The sequence below is a fragment of the Hylaeus volcanicus genome, chromosome 6, assembly GCF_026283585.1.
Source record: "Hylaeus volcanicus isolate JK05 chromosome 6, UHH_iyHylVolc1.0_haploid, whole genome shotgun sequence".
Taxonomy (NCBI): Eukaryota; Metazoa; Arthropoda; class Insecta; order Hymenoptera; family Colletidae; genus Hylaeus; species Hylaeus volcanicus.
Genome location: NC_071981.1, coordinates 12331583 through 12347408, shown reverse-complemented (window position 1 = coordinate 12347408; position 15826 = coordinate 12331583). Strand labels below are relative to the sequence as shown.

Here is a 15826-nt window from a genome sequence, read left to right as displayed (position 1 = left end):
GAAAAATAAATATACCAGGTCGACGTTTAGGTTCTCAATGATTTATTACACTTTCTGCTGTCATGTATTCTGCGTCGTCAGTCTTCGACGTATTTCAAGGTTTAGACTGTGATGTATCATTCGATTCACAAGTAATTCGTATAATATAAATATCTTAATCTTCTAAAAATATCAATATCTAAAAATTCAATATGTAAGTATATTTATTTTTGTTAATTGTAAAGATGCAATGGATGAGACTTTTGAATGAATGTTTCTAACTTCTACGATTTGGTTGAATCTTTTGCACAGTCTGGATATAGAAAGCTTGTTTTATAATTGATTTGTATTGAAGTTAAATAGCAGGTACATTGCAGCAAAACAGTTGGATTGTTCTCTTATTTAGTATTGAAAAACATTGATTTATTCAAAATGATGATATGCCCTGTCCTCTTGACAACCCCAGGTAGTTTTCTGGATTTAAATTTAAGATGTCAATCCAACGTGCATGGCTTGTCTAACTTTTCCATGGCCTGTCCATAGATATCTGCAAGAATCGAATGGAATAGGTCAACTGCACATAATCTTTTGGATTAATAAGTTTAAAATAAACTTTGTATATATTAAGACTTACATTATTAAATATCTGGAAGAAAGGTGTCTCCATGCCTTGGTTTACAATGCTAATATTTAATTAGCAATATCAGTGATATCTTAAACAAAAATATCAATTATACGTGTATGTATGTATGAATGTAAAATATAAATTTTAAAGAATACCAATTTTTTACATTGAATATAACAATAAAGTCGCGCATGAGAATGGAATTAGTTCTTTTTCTGGGCAATGTTAAATGAAAATTTTGAAGAAAGAGGTTTGTATGTATACATTTTGAGGTTAGACTTAACGAATAATGGTAACATACCTGCCTATTCAAAACCATTTTAAAATGGTGTTAATTTTCTCGTTTCATCCGGTTAAAGGGACCATTGCCTTCCTTTCAATATCCATGATAATAAAGTTAACGAATGACTTTTTTAGGTTATCTTCTATTGTATACAATAGTAATAGGCATAGGAATCCTATCATACTTTGTTTTGCTTTGTTCTTGGATAATACGACTGATAGGCAGTGAACGTTTATCACTGTGTGGCCAAAGCTATTAATTCAGAATATTTATTTAGTTCAACTTAGTTATTGTCAACACATCTCTTGAGACACAAACTATGTTATTGCAGGTTATCTAAGGTCGATCGAGATGCCTCTTGTGACGCAGGTCATTACTGAACGTGCGTAGTGGGGAGAGCAACGTGCGTACGAGGCAGGGCCGTGTTGACATCATTGTGGGCCCTCGGACAAATTAGCACACTAAAGCCTCTTATAAAATTCATTTCATTCAGATATAAAAGGCTAAAAAATAAAAATATAAAAGCACCCAAAGAAGGCAATGGCAAATTTCTCTGATCACTGTCACCACAAATGCGTTGAACGTTGGACAAATTAGCATGGTGTTTCTTAATTTATGGAGCAAGTGTATAGCGTGTTCATACGTTAAGACAGCACTGATACGAGACGACACGAAGAAGAAATGTGCGTATGGACCATTCCCACGGCAAATCGATCACTATCGTACGTGAGGTCAGGGATTTTGCTCAAATTGTAACATGTGGCAGTCTATGCAATAACGGAGTAGGGGTTAAATCATCATTGTGCAATTTTTGAAATGTTTAAAAAATACGTACGAGAACTACCTTCAGAAAAGAATATTTTACTCTGAAAGCGTACTCTATAAGAATATCAATTTTCTTTTTTTAATTGCAAAGGATCATTGCTTTTAACTGTGGTTTTGTTTTATTTGTAAAGGTATTCTTGAAATATAGAAATATTGAAAATATTTTTATTTTGTAGATATGGTCCTCGAGTCAAGTCAGAAAATTTAAAAAAATGTGTATGTGCGTATTTATTGTCCTTTTCTCTTTTGATTATATACATTTGTATAATTCGAGGATATAACTAGAAATCTCAAGTAGATATAACGAGTATTATCGTCACTTTATGCGACATTAGAAGTTGTCCTAGGTGATAATAAGTAGTCGGTCGATACGAAACTATGTAACGGAAATTTATACATTTGATATGTCTATAACAAATATATGAAAAATTTATACACAATTGAACATTCATAAATTTTAGAAGTTTTTAAAAATGACATTTGTACGACATTTGCATATTTGGCTATGCGAATATTATTCGAGTCGACAAGGAGTTTAAATCCTATCTAGCCTATCGATTGATCGATGATGGACATTTATTACCTGCAACTAGAATGATGACAGTCAACATATAAAAGAGTGGGCTTCTAGAATTTTGGGAGAATTGATTTTTCTTGTGTTTGAAAAAATTCTATGGTCTTTTGTGAATCGTTCAAGCCCTCACTCGCAACTGAATTCAAAGATCCTTAGTAGTGGCCTAGGCACATGTTCAAAGAGGAAATCATGAGCTGAATCTAATCTGTTTTGGATGATTCCTTTAGTTACAACTCTTAATACCATGCAGAACCACAATTTATGCACTCTTCTTGTTTAAAAAAAAAACAATTTCAAAAATGTTGTCACAAATGTCGATACCCGGTTCCTACGATAAGTATAAACTTTCATGCATTCAAGAGTAACCTAACCTTTTTATGATCACTATAGTACGCAACCTTAAGAGAAATGAGTCTGATTTGCTTATCAGAAAATGCATATTGTTCATGAAAACGATGTTTAGCCACAAGTCACAAGCTGACGTTGACAAAAATTGATTAATGAGATTTACGAGATGAGAAATAACTTTTACAACTCTTCGAATATGTCTTCGTTGTATTATTAATTGTTTAGGAGATTACGAAATCATGGCATTGAAAAGGAATGGAAATGCTATAGTCAGAAGGTCCCTGAGTGAATCTTCTGATCTGAATCAAAGAATTTTCGTAAAGGAGACATACGAAAATGATCTGAATGTAAATACCACCGTGGGCGTATGAAGGCTAGCAATTGCAAATAAATAGATTTATTTTGTTCAATTTCAAAGGAGAAAAATATATTTCCATTACTTATGTGACGATGATACTTATGTATGGATGTCTATTAATACGATTGCATCTAAGTGACAGAATGTATTTTTCTGAAACCCAATATTTCAGTTTCATATTTTCACCACACGATCCAATCTAATTTCAAGCAAAAATAGGTTCATTTATTACGATAGTTGCCTCTTGCAATTTTCTATTTTTCTTCTTACTCGTTAAAAATTAAACATTTCCCCATATGCAATTGAAAATGTGTAGTGCACTTCAAATACACAAACTATCCTGCTGGATGATATTAATCCAGTTATTTCACTATTTCGTTTCCAAAATTCTACCAAATAATCGGTTCTTTCGTCTCGCTTCTTCGATACAAGAAACGCGTAACATTATAATGCAAAAGTCGACAGTCTCTACAACGACGAGCACATCTCGAAGCAACGTAAAGACGACGATTTTGTCGACATCGGTCGGAGTAATGACAGAGAGAAACAGAAAATCAGCGAATCGGAATATGTGTAGATGAAACAAACGAAAACGATCGCGTAAAATCTGCGAGAACAGACGGGAAGAAGGGAGCTGCGGTTTGTTAATTCTTCTGTGAAGGTATCAGAGGTCCAGGTGGGTAAACGGCTAGGTGGGTAGGTGGAAGAGGTTCTCTAGGCCTCGGATGTGGTTCGTTTCGATAGGATGGTAGGCGGTCGCATTCGGTTTCATAGGTGCCTTACGCTCGAGTTCGCAGGCGTCGAAAACGGGTGCTCGATTTGCGCCGTCGTGTGGCCACCCGTTTCGCTTTTCCTCGCAGAAACACGCCCTTCCTTGCAATCACGCCAACGCCTCCGTCGCCTTCAACGCCACCCTTGTATCGACTCGGCACCGTCTGTCAGACGCTCGCGAGATGTCGACGCGACTACTTCTTTTCTACCCTCTTCCTTCGCCTAGCTTAGCTTCATCTCGTTCTATAATAACTGAACGGGCGTATGAAACGAGCGCCTACGTTATAAATTTTCAAAATTTGGGATTTTTGTTGCGATAGAGCATACATACAATGACTGATAATTATCTAGTGTTTTTTAGGGTCTTTAAACACTTCTAAATGTTGTTAGTAGTTCGCGGAAACTTATAAACTCAGGTTTTGGAAATTGAAGAAGAGGCTATGTTGCACTAGGTGTTCAGGACATCGCTAATTAACGACATTAATAGTTTTTCCTTATTTCTAGTAAATTTGTTAGCATTCGATGGAAAATACTCACGTTTTGAAAATGGAAGAAGAGCCAATGTAAAAGAATAATAAAGGAGAAAAGTAGAGAGCAAGATGACACGTAAGATAAGAAGAAGGGCATATGTTGCACAGGTGCTCAGGACATTTGTAACATAGTACAAATACGATTACTCTCGTACTTAATAGTTCCACTTTTTTTTTTAAGTGGATACACAATCCTTTTTCTACAATATTCGTACGCCACTGTTACATTAGTACGTGTATGTATGCAAGTATGTTTTATATAGTCCTTTTTTACAATATTCGTGTGCTAGGCTTACATTAATATATTTTACATGGTCCTTCGTTGGTCAGTCTTCATTGGTCCATTAGGGATGCCAGTAGTCTTTTGGTGTCTACTGGCCCCCGTATAGCTCGGGTACCTCGGGATCGCTAATCCCGTACCACAGCTGCGATCGATCACGCATGCTACAGCCCCTGAGGGAAACTATGACTATACAGGCGGTCATTTCAAGTGTTGGATCATTCTGATGATCTATAAGGTAACGAAGAAGCTTCCGTTCCCTTTCCAAAATTAAAAACTAGAATGATATTTACGCGAAAGTTCTAATAGTGGAGTTACAGTTACAGTTACATTTAAGGGAAGACATATTACAGTGCCTATTAACTAGAGATCACGGTTTTGGACGGGTATTAAAATACACGGGTACACGGAACACGTGTACCGTGTATTAAATGATTAAGAACACGGGTATTTTTAATACACGGGTACCCGGGTATCGAAATACGCTGGCGCTCGGATATCTAAATAGACGGGTACCCGAATATCACGGCAATCACGGTTACCCGTGACTTGAATATTTATTTGAACTAGTAAATAAAGTTTTATAAATTACACTAAAAAATTTATTCTTCTTATGTTTATATTTTTTTTTATTTATTTATTCATTTTACTGCATATCAATTTTTTCAAAATTAATAAGGATCATTATTTCAGAATAATAGCTTTGTTACATACAAGTTTATATATAAAAATAATTGGATATTGTACCTGTATAATTCGATGTATGCGTAACCGTGTATTTCGATGCACGTATACGTATCTGGATATCCGTGTATTTCGATACCCGGGTACCCGTGTATTCGGATATCCGAGTGTCAGCGTATTTCAATACCCGGCTACCCGTGTATTAAAAATATACGGATTAAAACACGGATCCATTAATTACCCGTGTACCCGGGTATTTCGATACACGTGAAGTAGGGATCGCTACTATTAACCCTTTGCACTCGAGAGGTGACTCTCAGTCACCACTAGGTTTTCTTTAGGTTTAATTTCTTTGGAACTCGAAGTGCCAATAAAATGATTGTCATTGAGACGAAGGTGACCTGATTCTCAAATCTCAAATTAGAGATCTCATTTTCGAAGTCAATATAATCTTAGCATTCGTGGCAATGGAATGCTAAGAAAGCATCTCGAGTCGCTGGTAGATACCAGAAAAAAGACCTGGAATGCAAAGGGTTAAATTATATTAATACCGATGTTAAGTTTCTCGAAAATGTGCGCTCTGAACTCAATTATGCTTATTTGTATGGCGTATAAATTTAAATTTAAGGCAAAGGTCGTGTAGGCAAGATTAAAACACTTGGATGGGAATTTCTCATATACCTTCCTTATTCTTCTGACATTAGTCCCTCGAAATATCGTCATTTTTTAAAGTTTGGATAACCACTTGCCGTACCAAAGCTTTCGAAACAAAGAGGCAATGGAAAATGTCTTGGAACACTTCTTTTCAATCAGAGATAACAGTTTTTATAAAAACGGAATTTATAAACTTGTTTCTCGTTGGGAGAAGGTTATCGTATGCGAGGATAACTATGGTAAGGAATAAATTGGTTTCTTTTTATGAGCTTTGAACAGTTCTTTCCTGTTATACAAAAACGATGTAACTTTCCTGATTATTCAATATAATAGTATCCGAAATCAGTCTTCAGGAAGTCGTGGTTAAGAAAGTGGCTACTTCTCGTGGTCCCTGCAGTGTATAACCCAGCAGAGTGAAACGAAGAGCCACCATTGCGATCGAGACTATAAAGGGTGAAGTAATAACTTTGTTCACTTTAAATAACTCCTTTATTTATAGTCCTATGAACAAATTTGTCAAGAGAAAATTGTACTGTTTTAAGAGTCAATTTTTTCTGTCCATATAATGGTGGCTCACCGGTCTGTCCATATTCACCTGGAAGCCGACAATTCCCTAACAAATGGCAGACGTATGTGGAAACTGAAGGAGATTACTTTAACGTCTGAGAATAGATTTATTTTTTTTTCTACGAATAAATATCGAATTCAGACGGAAAAGGTCGAGAATACAGAGGCTCGAGAATAGTGACGGAGCTGCTCTTCGGCTAGTGCAGTCGCTCTACTTCGTGCTGGGTCATTCACGGCTAGCGAGCAGAAAAAATTTCGGAATTCTAGTCAGCGTGGAATTGGTATGCGAGGCAACATAGCGTGTGGCTGCGGTACTTTAGTTCCAGTCGAACGCGTAGAAGCCTGATCGGGTATGCCCTGGAACCTGAATTCCCGGAGGTTGCCCAGGAATCAACCCTTTATGCCCTAGATACGATTTATACACATTGTAGGGTATCAGAAAAAGGTCCTTGGGTACGTGTGACAGTTTGGATGAATGAAATGTGAATTGTTTAAGGGGTCGCAACACTATAACAACTTTAAAGAGAAACGTATTTTATTTTTACACCACTTGATTCAATGTTGGAAATGTCATAAAGAACAGAAATTTTCAAAATGTTGCCTCTATAACTATCGATAGTCGACTTGTGTCATAACTCTTAGCATACAATACGTACACAATAAAAAAGGCATTACAACAGGAGACACTGCCAGAAACATTTGCGGAGTGTACAGTGACCATGTTTTAAATTCGAGACTCGAAGATCAAATTTCAGCATTGGACGAATTTTTCTAATCCGATACCTCGAAAATTGGATGAAAATGGAATCGAAAAATGAATTGAAAGATGGTGAAAGATTATAGAGAGAGATGGTCGATACTGCCACGATTGAAAATAACCGTGTCATACTAACTTCTTGCATCGAAAGTCGGCGTCAAAGACTACTGTACCTAAGTCGCCTAAGTTCGTTGCAACAGCGAATGTATCCAGACTTTAGTCGGAGGAAACGTACGGAATTATATAGAAAGGAGCGGCGCGATAGATAAAGCGGGGGAGTTCAAACAGGGTCAACCGTGAACAAAGTACTGGGAACCAAGGGGGATTACGAGTGGTTGGAACTGGCGAGGTGTGGAAGGCATTGGCATGTGAATTCGCGCGTAACCGGAGGAGGTCAATTGCTGGCAGGTGGAGGATGGAAAGCATAGGCGGAGCTTTGAGTTCCGCCTCTACCTACGATCCCACCTCTTATTATGCTTTCCCCAACCTTTTCCAACCTCCCTCTACCCCTCCCCCCTCTTTTTCTGCTGGTTTCCCCAGTCGCGCTCTTCCACGTTTGCACATTACCCGTCTCGCCCTTCTTTCCATTTTCTTCGTCTTTTTCTACCCCCTTCTCTCGCTTCGCTCTCCGTTCTCTGTGACTCCCTCTCTTTTTCTCGCTTCCACTATAGCTGGTCTCCTCATCATTCCTCTTTCTTCTCGGTAAAAAGGAATCGATCCATAGCGATCCTTTCGCGAAAGCGCACTTGCGAACCGCACGGCCCCACCTTTCTTTTCTTTCCAGTTCCACCTACTCCATTTACTTCGATCATGCATTTAAGGAGATTCAGCCATTTTGCATCAGCCTTGTCTTCATCCGCAACGGTCCGACCTTGTCGTCGTTTTATTCTCTCCTTGGCCCGCGCAAACGCGGTTTTAGTCGCGGTTTTTATTCCTAAATAAGGTGAGGAAAATCATGGCTGGGGTGTCGCAACGTCGAGATAATCAGTACCGTTGCTCTTCTTCTGTAGTCTACTGGCGAACGTTCCTTGGAATTTGCATTCACGGTGACAACGAAGCTCATCTTGTTTTTCAGTTGAAAATTGAACTCGAAATTCTGTTTTGATATTTTGTCTATCCATCGTGAATGGTTATTACGGTTTGCCGAACGTCGTTACATACTGTCAACCAAATTTTTGGTAATGTTCATTTTCTATATTGCTCGAAATCTTACAAAATTTTTGTTTCGTATGCTTCCTTGAGATTAACGTTACGTTTGCTGAGTTGTCTGTCAATTTCTGTTTCTAAATGCTGAATGGGATTGATGCGAATTTGCGGGGGCGTTTCTAGCATGAACACATGAACGATTCTTTAGAGTGAGAAACAATAATTAAAAGAAATTCATAATCAAAAAATGAAGAAGGTTTTAAATGAAGAATATCTACCGTTACTAAGTTAGTTGGTATGCTAAAATAATAACCAAAAGATTAATAATAGCAGTTCGAAATAAAATCGAAAGGCTATTCAGTGATTAGGAAAATTTAATACATTTTTCTCATCTCGTTTCTCCTTTGCTATTTATTTTGTTTAGATTAACTGTTTACAAATCAATGATAATTGTTCCTTTCCAAGTAAACTAGGTTGAATGTTATTTATTTACTACCCTCTACATTGAAATTATGCAATGTTAAATTAATTTTAAAGAAGAAGCGGAATAAATATTTACTCTAATGAAGGATTTAACATGTTGACACAACAGTATTGTTCAATTAAACGAATCCCCACGGAACTTGTTACTTATTAATAGTTTTATGAATAAATATTCCATTCTCTAACACACACTGATTTTTTATTTTTTCACGTGCCCATTATATATTATTTACTCATAGATATTGTTTCGTAGACAGATCGCTAGTTACAAATCAACCTTTCACCCTGGCTTTCTGAACATATTTTAGAGACATAATGATTCTGTTTCTAGATATACATAATTCTGTTTACTAATCGTATTTACAAGAAGATATATATTTGAAAAGAATATGAAATGTGTGACGCACCAGAGCATTGTTTACACCCCCAGTTAATACAACTCCATCTTTTTGTTTTTAGTAGCCATATGCTGAATAGCTTCCTTAAGTCTTCTTCTTGTTTTTTGTAGATGGAATGTTTCTTAAAAAACATTCTTTTTTTTCACAAGATAATTCACTATCGGCGCATATAACACGGTACTTTTAATTTTAAGATAAACAAATTCTTGACGCGCGAGGTACGTCATATTCAAGCCTTGGAGAAAATTCTCTCGGCGTGCGTGGCACGTCATACCAGCGCAAAAGGTTAACTGGTATTACTAATACTCGGCATTTCAGCGTGTCAACCCATTCGGAACAGGTGTTATACATTTACATTGGGCACCATTTATCTATAAATGTACGGTGCCTGTACCAGTTGAGTTAAGTAGGTATTCCAGTCCAGAGCTTTCAAAAATCATTTTCTTTTCATTTTCTTAAAATTTGACTTACAAGGTTAAACTTACGAGATTATCACAAATCTTGAAGATCCAAAGAATTTGATTGAATTCAGAAAATTAACGAAGTTGAGGACGTCTGAAGAGATCCCAGGTTTTTACTTTTCAATATTTCTTAATCATTCTGGTTGGAGACAAAGCGATATTTATATTAATGAAGATGATTCTTGATTCGTTCATTTTGGATAAGCACAATATATACACTTCTCTAAAAGGACCTGTAAAAGATCACATGTATTACGATATTTTGATTACTTTCAATGAAAATAAATTATCTATATTTTTGAAGTATGAATGAAAATATGCAAAAATTCCTTATGGTTTTAAAGTAAAGAAATCCAAAAAAAAACCAGAATATTGACGCTCTGGACGAGAGTACCCCCTTAAGAAAATAATACGTACCTTTGTGTTCCTTTCGTCTAGATGTGCTTCGTTAGAAGTTACTGTAACGTAAAACATACATACAATACATACGGATTTCGTTGGAAGGATTTTCACAATTGAAGGTGTACGACGCTCAAAGAAGAAAACTGATGGGAAATGACCGCTGTACATTTCAGGATCACTTTATTTCGGTTACAGAACAACGTTCACAACAGGTAGTTGGTTTGTTTTGTCCTCTTGTTTGGTTCGTGTATTTACAAGAACATCCCCGACGTGCGCGACGGGACGATTCCTCGATCGTAGACTTTGATCGAGAAGAGAGAAAGAAACGAAGTAGATTACGTTTCGAAAGACGAGACATCGTTGTTTCAGTCTCTCGAAACGATTGCACGGGGTGACTCGCAAGTCCTTCTCTCTTAACCGATCAATCTCGATCGAGCTGCCTGCTTAAATGTTAAGACGAGAATATCGTTAAACGCAAAATGCATCTGGACAACACGTTGCGGGAATCGTTTCGAGAAGGATGGACAACTTTCGATTATTAATCTCTCTTCCTATTAATCGATATCACGTAAAAATCAAATCAACCGACGTATTTCCGTCGAGGACTCGACACGATTTCCGCCTGTGCCGTCGATCGATGTATCGGAACATCCCATAAGCCAGTGTTTTCCAAGACCAACTCTAAACTATGAGCGTAACATACCACCTAGTGACGCGATAGGCCGAGAGGCGCACATTAAAGATACCAACGAGTAATGTTATCTTTTTCAAATTTTAAAGATATTGGTCTGACGACAGTTTAACACTTTAATCAACAGTCTATTCAGAAAGAGTGTACACTTTAGAAGAGAATTTACTGCATTAATATATATCAATTTAGACTAGCAATTAACTTCATCGCGAGTTTTGTCTATTTCCAAAAACTGAACATTGTAAATACACAACCAACAACACGGTGAATAAATTCCAGAAGGTAAACACTGGAATTAAAAAGCTTATAAGCAGGCTGGGGGTAGATAATGTGTTAATATAATCTATATTCTAATTAAATATTCATCCACATGTGTCCCCTATTCCCTCCGCTCCATTAGATGGTATGGTAAGTCCGCTGTATCGCAAAGCTTCGGGACCTGGTCTTGGAGAACGCGAGTATTTTTCTTCTTTCGAATAGGATAAGGTATGTATCGGATTTAATCAAGAAAAGGTGAAAACGTTTTTTGATCTTCCCAAATAAATGTTTAAAAAATACAAGTACAATTTCAATCTTTGAGAAACATATCTATATTAGACAATATTGATATATGAGAAATAGAGATTTCGACTTTGGAGTATTGTTTGTGGATGATTATTTTTTGACACTTTGTACATTTGAAGATGTTTTTTACTTAAATTTTGTATATGAATTCTGGCAAGGCAGGCTCTTCGACAATTGATCGAAGAATCTTTTGCCACTGAACATTGAATTTTATCGTTAAGATGAAGAAACTTGTTCAAGAAGACTTTGGTCATTTTCGTGTATCGAATAAATTGTTTCATTACGCTACATTCGAAAAGAAAAACACACTCCCATTACTTATGGTAGGGCTAGACACCGCAACTGTCCCAGCGCACGGTGAGCACGCAAACTAGTGGCTAACTTACGGTATGATCCGATACGACTGTGGCGAGGATCTAATATCCGTAAATCCGCTCCACCGCACGTTGTCATTAAATAAAGAGATAAAAAAACATTCGCGTATGAATGATATTCGCGAATCGGATAATAAATTATGAGAAAAAAATCAATTTTAATTCGACTTGGTCCGTTTTATTTAATACCATGTCTTTTCTTTCTATCTACCTCTTTCGTTAGCAACTTTAGCCAGCTAAAATGAATAATATCCGGCCGGCTTAGTCGACAATTGTGCACATCTTGAAATCGGAAATTTATTGGAAAAGAAGAGACAACGAACCGACTCTTCGTCATTAATTTGATGAAAAAGTAAAAAAAAAAAAAATGTAAGTTTTGTTCGATTGAATTATCTATATCGATCGAATCGCTCGAAGATCTACCGCTTCAATTGTAGAAATATCGAACGAACGTGAACGAAATTCGTTTCGCGTAACAACAATTTTCCTCTTAACTTCTATTATCGATACTCTATCGGTCTCCGATTCACAAATGTTTCCTTCCAACCGAATTCACGTTTGTAAATAATGGTTATTGTTTCAGATATCACAATAATACGGAAACAATTCGGAATGTAAATTCTGCTCTTCACCAGAATTCTATCACCCGCGCTTCGCTTTATTGAAATTGCATCACTGGTTCCTTAGGTTGCGTATCTCACGATACTTGAAGCAGGATACTATACAGAGTGAATTTCCTGACACGACGGCTTTAAATAACTCGTGAAGCATTCGCCGTTTAAAAATGTTTCAAACGAAAGTTGCATCGTTTTCAGAGGTACATATGTATACTAAAATACAATAATTAGAATTTGTATTAGGTTGTTTTTTCATTGAAATACAAAGGTCAGCTTCAATTTTTTAAATACAATACCTAATATTTTTTATTGAAATGTTAATAAAGCATCAAATTCTATGTTGAAAAAAAGTGATGGTTAGCGAGCTGCGTTCAATCTACTGACTACAAATTCCAATTGAAGGCTTTATAATTAAAATAAATTACTACACATGGTAAGATGTTGAATTTCTCGAAAAATCTACGATGATAGTTTTTTGTTAAATATTGACATCGTCGGATACCATCCCCAATTTTTTTCATAAATGTTCCATTATACCTGCAACATATATTTTATTGGCTAAAATCAGACTGACCGTTCAAAAGTTAAAAATCATTTTCGAAATTTATTCTTTCTTTTCTATATAAAAATAGTTAAATATCGACGATAGATATTTGATCAGATTACAAGTGAAACTTATAGGAACATATGTGACAAAAATTCTTATCTGGTTACAGGCCTTAAAAAAAAACTCTTTGGAATTGCCTACCGACACATGTTGAACCTAATTGCTTGGAGTGCAAAGGGTTGAACAGATTCTTTCCTAATTGTTGGACTGGGCGTGGTGAACGCATCATGGCCAACCTGCTCACCTGATTACTTTTCTTGGACAGCGTTAAAAAATTAAGTTTATCGCGAGCCACCAACGTTGGCCAAAGATATGAGAAAATAACGTTAGTAATACAGTATTAGTGCACATGCCACAACAGACAAGGCGCTTCAAAAAAATTCTCATCGGTTCATAATCCAACTATGCGCTTTCATTTTTTGTAGCGAAAAATAGTGTGAACACCTGTTGGAATGAAACTTGTATGAAATAAAACTCATTTTAATAATATCCCAGTAACTATTAATTTTAAACTCCACGCGGTATAATTCATTTCAACGTGGTAATCGATGCTTTATCGACATTCTGAGAGAAATATCGGACAGTCCACTTGAAAAATTGAAGCTCACCTTCTCGTATCGCGATGAAGATGCAAAGTAATCAGAAACTGATCACTGCAGTATACTACTGAAATATATTTTGGTACAGCAAATACGTTGCGCGTTGTTTGAAATCGTCTCCTTAGGAGATTTACTCTGAATAATACTCGTTATCGAATTGATTATCGCAAATTTAAGCGTTTTTTTTTTACCCGGCCAATCTTTCTTTTCCGCGTTTAAAAATCAAATTTTGAGAAGATCACGTAACAAATCGTAACAAGCTTCGTAATGTACACGTATATGTATTTCTTCCATTTTGCAATCAAGTCGTTCATGCTTCGTTACAGAAATTTTAGTGGAAGCGACAACCTTAACAAATTCGCTAATCATATTTTACATATGCATACGCGTTATGACTCGAAACGTATATAAAGTCTATTTTCGAAAGAGGATTAAGAGAACGATAGATTCGGCGAAGGGGAAAATTTCAGATAGATGTTAGTCGTTTAAAGTCACACCTAAAAATCTCAGGTACGCGCGAATACTCCTCGATTCGAATCAGATTCAACTTCGTATGTAAACTTGAACACACCAACGATAATCACCGATTATCGATCAGCATTACCCAAAATTCATTCTACACCACTTTACCATGCGTCAAAACAGATCCTTGCGTTGGTGAGCTGAAATGCCGAAAAAAACATACGAGAACAATTTAATTTAAAAGCCGAACAGGGACTTACATGTGTAATCCGTAATACATGGCAATTATAATGAAATTATTCGGACACTTACGTCTTAAAAACATTGTAAAGCGTTTCGATTCTCCTAGACGACTTTCAGTTCTAAAATATGCAATTGCTTTATAAAACAACGTGCACATGTTAGAAATTAGGTGAAACTATTCCTGTTTTTAACGATACCGCACGGGGATCACGTAACATTTCTTTCATAATAACTTAATAACCAGTTAATCGCTGATTTATATCGAATTCGCAGCATATAATTGAATCGTTACGACGAACGAAACGTGATCGATAGAGCCGAGGTTGCTTCGATAGAGTTGCTATATTCACGCGCGCCTTTCAGGCATAATTTACTAACGCTACGATGCGTAACAGTACATGTTAAATCTAAAGGAGAAATGTAACGTACCGCAGAAAATATGTACAGATATTTACAAGGTTCGAAACGTTTCGAATTCGTCGATTTTTACCACGATCGATTTCTTCGCGAGTAAAGACTATCCCCCGGGGACTATCGATTTTTCGTCGCGCGAGAGTCGTTAGAGCTCTGGTAGAGATGGTAAAAAGCATCGTTCTATAGTCGAAGAACCGTATTGGATAGGCTCGTAACTTTTCGGTAAAAGAGCGGTAACCGATCAAACTCTCGCGCGATGTAAACTCGATAGTCCGAGGGAGACCTAACCCCAAGTCTAACGGCTTCTTGTTTGGCACACGGTCTCCTTCACACGTAGATACGGCGCAAGTCTGAAGGTGATGTTATCATGTTGCACTGCGGACAGAGCTTTTTCGCACCCTGAAAGCAGGCAGCAAAAACGTCGACTGTTAATTTAACCCTTTCGGTGACAGTTGTGGATATTGCACGTTAAGGGGTATTCTAGTCTAGGACTTTAGAAATATCGATACAATTTTTTTTACATTTTCTCAAAGTGTAGGTCTTTAACCCTTAAATGGCCTAAGTTTCAAATTTGATACCAGACTTAGAAATCGAATTATACACTCCCAATTGGATCGTTTTTAATATTTGGCTGTATGTATGTTACCATTGAACGATGTTCTTTCCAACAAAAGTTAACAAAGTAAACGAAGTTGTTTGAAGGAGACGACGCTCAGCCCTATAGTTACCGTAGGAATGATTCAAACTACTGTATATATAGTTTTCTGGTCGGTGGAGATACTTCAACTGGAATGATTCGCGAAACAATAGACGAACTATTGAAAAATTGTCATGTTAGCAACTTACCAGTGTGTGTAACCAACATTGCTCGCAATGCACGTGCCAGCAGCAGACAGAAGTTACAGGTTTCTTGTATTGTTCCTGGGAATAAACATGAATACAAATTCCCTTGATCGACAAGAAATTAAATTAGCTTCGTAACGCGAACCCGCGTATTTACCGATCGCGAAAAATATTGTACGTTCGCAAACGTTCGGAAATGTTAATTATGTCCAGGGAAACCACGAAATGTGCGCGAATAGAATGTTTGCTATTGATAAAATATTCCCGCCCCATAGGGAACGCGAAAA

The 15826-nt window shown here is 36.7% G+C and overlaps 1 protein-coding gene and 1 long non-coding RNA gene across 6 annotated transcripts in view; both read right to left on the bottom strand.

Moving 5' to 3' along the window:
* Window positions 1–13: 13 nt before the first annotated feature.
* LOC128877938 (uncharacterized) lies at window positions 14–1603 on the bottom strand. Its single transcript, XR_008457320.1, has 3 exons — window positions 906–1603; window positions 614–692; window positions 14–526 (listed from the first exon to the last, which is right to left on the bottom strand). It is a non-coding gene; the product is annotated as an uncharacterized LOC128877938 (long non-coding RNA).
* Window positions 1604–10288: 8685 nt separating this feature from the next.
* Window positions 10289–15826, bottom strand: part of LOC128878870 (E3 ubiquitin-protein ligase Rnf220-like) — a 161212-nt gene continuing 155674 nt past the window's right edge. For all 5 annotated transcript variants that reach the window (XM_054127465.1, XM_054127466.1, XM_054127468.1 and 2 more), the window contains 2 exons: window positions 15543–15617; window positions 10289–15095 (listed from right to left, as the gene is read on the bottom strand). In XM_054127465.1, coding sequence (XP_053983440.1) covers window positions 15024–15095; window positions 15543–15617 — 147 coding nt within the window. In that variant the 3' untranslated portion in view covers window positions 10289–15023. The remainder of the gene's footprint in view (window positions 15096–15542; window positions 15618–15826) is intronic.